Below are 3,788 nucleotides of genomic sequence, written 5' to 3' on the forward strand. Positions count from 1 at the left end.
GGCATCATGAACTCGTTCGTCAACGACATCTTCGAGCGCATCGCGGGCGAGGCGTCGCGCCTGGCGCATTACAACAAGCGCTCGACCATCACGTCGCGCGAGATCCAGACGGCCGTGCGCCTGCTGCTGCCCGGCGAGCTGGCCAAGCACGCCGTGTCCGAGGGCACCAAGGCCGTCACCAAGTACACCAGCTCCAAGTAAGCCTGCTAAGTAAGCGTCTTGTCATCCAACCCCAAAGGCTCTTTTCAGAGCCACTTCAATTCTCATCCAAAGAGTTGTAACGTGTAGAATTTGTGTGTAACGTAATCTACGCGTAATTGTGACGTTGCTTTTCCTTCTGCTCAAAGTACAAACGTGACTGTTTCCTCTGTACTTGGTAAAGCAGGTCCTGGACCCTGGAGCTTAGCGTGTATCTAATGCCTAGTTGGGTCTTACAGGCTTTTGAGGCGGGAAGGGAGGAAGGCAGGAAGGAGAATGGAGGCCCCTTTTTTCCCCACAACAACCTAACCATGGCCTTCGTGCAGCAGGAGCAGTGCCACCACCCCCTTCCCCCTCTCTGGACTCTACACTCCCAGACTCCTTTCCACCCCAGCTCCTCTGCCCCTCTTCCCCTTCGGACCATCTTCCACTTGTCCTATTCTGCAGACTTACAAATTCTCTTACCTTGTTTCCTGTGCCACAGCCCTTTATGTGGCTACTGTTTCTACTGCTTACTTCCCTTGTCTCTGGGAGTACTTTAGTTTTGCTTTGAAGCATTCGACCACCTGTGTTAACTTTTAAATCTATTTATAACAACTGATACTTTTCAACTTTCCTGAATGATGCACAGCTCTAAGCCTCCATGGATTTAAAGGGTCATGACTACCTTACATTGGAAAGCATCTGCATACTGCACTCTCTCCCTCCATTGGCACTTTGAAAATCGTACAAGGTACTTTTGCTTTCAAGGGATTTACCGGCCTCAGGTTTATCAGTACCAAGTCTTCCAGGCAGGGAATGTATTTATTCCAGGATTCAGAGGTGAATTGAATTTGAAGTCAGCTGATGGCGTATGGACATGGGGTTTCCTTTCCTGGCCTCAGCAAGCCTTCCATTTTGGCTGCCTCCCCCACTTAAGGAAAGCTGAACAAAGAGTGCACCGAGGAAAGAGATGAGATATGTATCCTAGAGCTGGAGAGAGGAGACAATCTATGTAAAAAGTACTGTTCGATGAGAAGTGTCTGAATTCCGTCCAGACGTCTTTGAAGAGTCCGAAGACATGGGTTGGAATGTTCTGCCATGGAAATGAGCTTTGGTTCTCACACCCACTGTCTACTTTATAAAATGACAGTATTAGCAAATAAAAAATTACTAAAATAAACTCTATGGATACTTTTGTGAAAACAAATAATTACAATGAAAATTTACCTTTTAGAGAGACTATTCAGAGGTTTTCATGGGCATTACGAATTAAAATTTTCCATCAAAACAAATAATTACAATGAAAATACACCTTTTAGAGAGACTTACTATTCATAGGTTTTAATGGACATTATGAATTAAAAATTTCCATTACTCATATACTTTACATGTAACAAATGCAAACTTTTAGAAGTAGAGTTATAATCAGAAGCAATAAAACTGTGGTGAGTGGAGGAAGTGTTACTCAATGATGAAGAGTTGCTGCTGTTAAATCTGGATGTGCTGAGCACTTTTAAATAAGGAACGGGACATTGCCGCTGTTAAAATGAGAGACATTTCAAAACGATGGGAGCCTGCCATGTTTAGGTAAAATTTCTGTGCATGTATACCTTTAAATTTAAATATATATCTACTTATACTTTTAAACAATGTCATTGAACACATAATAATTCCTCAGCTATGTGGATGTGTTAATTTCCTATTGGTGGTCTGACGAATTATCACAGACTTAGTGGTTTCAAACAGTACAAATGTATAATTTCATAATTCTGTAAATCAGCATTTAGGCATGGGTCTCACTGAACAAAAATCAAGGTGTCGGAATTCTGCATTCCTTTCTGGGGCCTCCGAGTAAACCTGTTTCCTTGCCTTTGCCGGCTCCGCCAGGCTGCCTTCTGTGCTTAGCCCTCAGCCCCTTGTCTCAAGTTTTCAAAGCCAGAAATCTCCGGCCACATCCGCCACCTGCTCTCTGTCTTGTTCGTTAGTCAGTTTGCCTCCTCCAATAGGTTGGGTTCACTGGGATAATCCAGGACAAATTCCCTTTTAAAAATCAGGTGATTAGCAATCTCAAGGCTTTCTCCAACTTTAATTGCCTTGCGTCATGGACCCTAACATATTCACAGAGCCTTAGAGATTAGAAATTAAATATAAGTGAGATGGCACTTTTCCTGCCTAGCACAGGAGGTCACAGTGTTTTTATAATTTGATAGAAAGCTACATATTTTCTGCTCTCTGAAGGGGATGAGCACAGGGCGACACTGTCGTACGGTCGGTCGGGGTGCGCATGTTCCCTGGGAAAGTCACTCATACTTTGTTTGGATATTTCTTTCCATCCGGGACTTCTGCAGAAAGGAGACATTGACCGTGGTGGTGCAAACGGTCATGTACAGTGATTGGGCGATTTTAGTGTGCTTTCTTTTAGTTTTCTCTCCTTGTTGCTTTTGCTCATCGTTGGAAGGCTTATATATTCTCTGTGTATGTTGTGTTGTGTGAGTGCATGTGTGCTGTGCAGGGAGTAGAAAGTTTGTTATTCATGAAATAAATTAAACAAGAATATAGAATAGTTTTACTTTTTTCCTACCCGGGTGACATCCTTAAAAATATTTTGTACGCACATTCTTCATGTTTAATTCATGTGGGATGCCATTCATGGCAGTTTATAAATTTAAGCAGTTTTCTTATAACAGGCAGAAAAATAGATATTTCATGACCATTTTATATATCTGCACAGACCCGGGCAGGGATGGTGTAACTGGAATGACATATGATTCTTTTTTTTTTTTTTAATGAGAAGAATTCTAGCTGATCAGGATAGAGAGAAACTTACATAAAGTGCACCCTGGTTGAAAACAACAATCTCCAAGGAGAGACACCAAAATATCGCCAAAGGCTGTTTCTTTCCTGGACCACCAGCATCGGTACTACACTGTGGCATTTTGCCAGGGGTCACCTTGCATTAACCATGGCTTGGAAAGTCTCATTACAATGAAGTGACCCCATCTGGGAGTCAGTGATGTTCCTTTTTCAATTTTCGTGCATGGGCCCGTTCCTGCTGCCGTTTGCCCGTGATATTGCCTTAAGCAAGTAAATCCCCCAGGAGATCCGGTGTTTAGTCTGGAAAAAACCAGCCTCGTTTTACCACCACGCATCACTAACACGCAGTACCGCTTGATTGAAGCCCTCTTTGCTTTTCATAGAAACTATGTGTAAAGGACACCTCATCACAGTGGCTTACGTGACTTTCTGGTCACCACTCCGTCCAGGTTGTATTCAAAACCGGCAGTAAAGACAAGACACCGTTAACTACACTGGACACTTTTCTCTTTCAACCAGTAAAAATGTATGTGTCTTCTAACGTGTCGGTACCATACAAGGCAAGCCTGATATTTTCAGCAAAATAGAACAAATCCTCGTGACAATCATGTAAACGATCAAAACCATTACAACTCTTCCAGTGAAAAACTGGCTCTGAAAAGAGCCTTTGGGGTTGAGTAACCAAGACGCTTACTTGGCAGGTTCACTTGGCGCTGGTGTACTTGGTGACGGCCTTGGTGCCCTCGGACACGGCGTGCTTGGCCAGCTCGCCGGGCAGCAGCAGGCGCACGGCC

The 3,788-nt window shown here is 43.7% G+C and overlaps 2 protein-coding genes across 2 annotated transcripts in view; one reads left to right on the top strand and one right to left on the bottom strand.

Annotated features, from left to right (window-relative positions):
• The first annotated feature begins 6 nt into the window (after window positions 1-6).
• Window positions 7-1,360, top strand: LOC115296190 (histone H2B 1/2). Its single transcript, XM_029944681.1, has one exon. The coding sequence runs from the start codon at window positions 7-9 to the stop codon at window positions 199-201; it is 195 nt and encodes a 64-aa protein (XP_029800541.1). The 3' UTR covers window positions 202-1,360.
• A 2,333-nt stretch (window positions 1,361-3,693) lies between these two features.
• LOC115296187 (histone H2B type 1-K) overlaps window positions 3,694-3,788 on the bottom strand; it is a 20,121-nt gene continuing 20,026 nt past the window's right edge. The window contains exon 2 of the mRNA XM_029944678.1: window positions 3,694-3,788. Coding sequence (XP_029800538.1) covers window positions 3,698-3,788 — 91 coding nt within the window. The 3' untranslated portion in view covers window positions 3,694-3,697.

This window comes from Suricata suricatta, chromosome 7 (genome assembly GCF_006229205.1).
Source record: "Suricata suricatta isolate VVHF042 chromosome 7, meerkat_22Aug2017_6uvM2_HiC, whole genome shotgun sequence".
Classification (NCBI taxonomy): Eukaryota; Metazoa; Chordata; class Mammalia; order Carnivora; family Herpestidae; genus Suricata; species Suricata suricatta.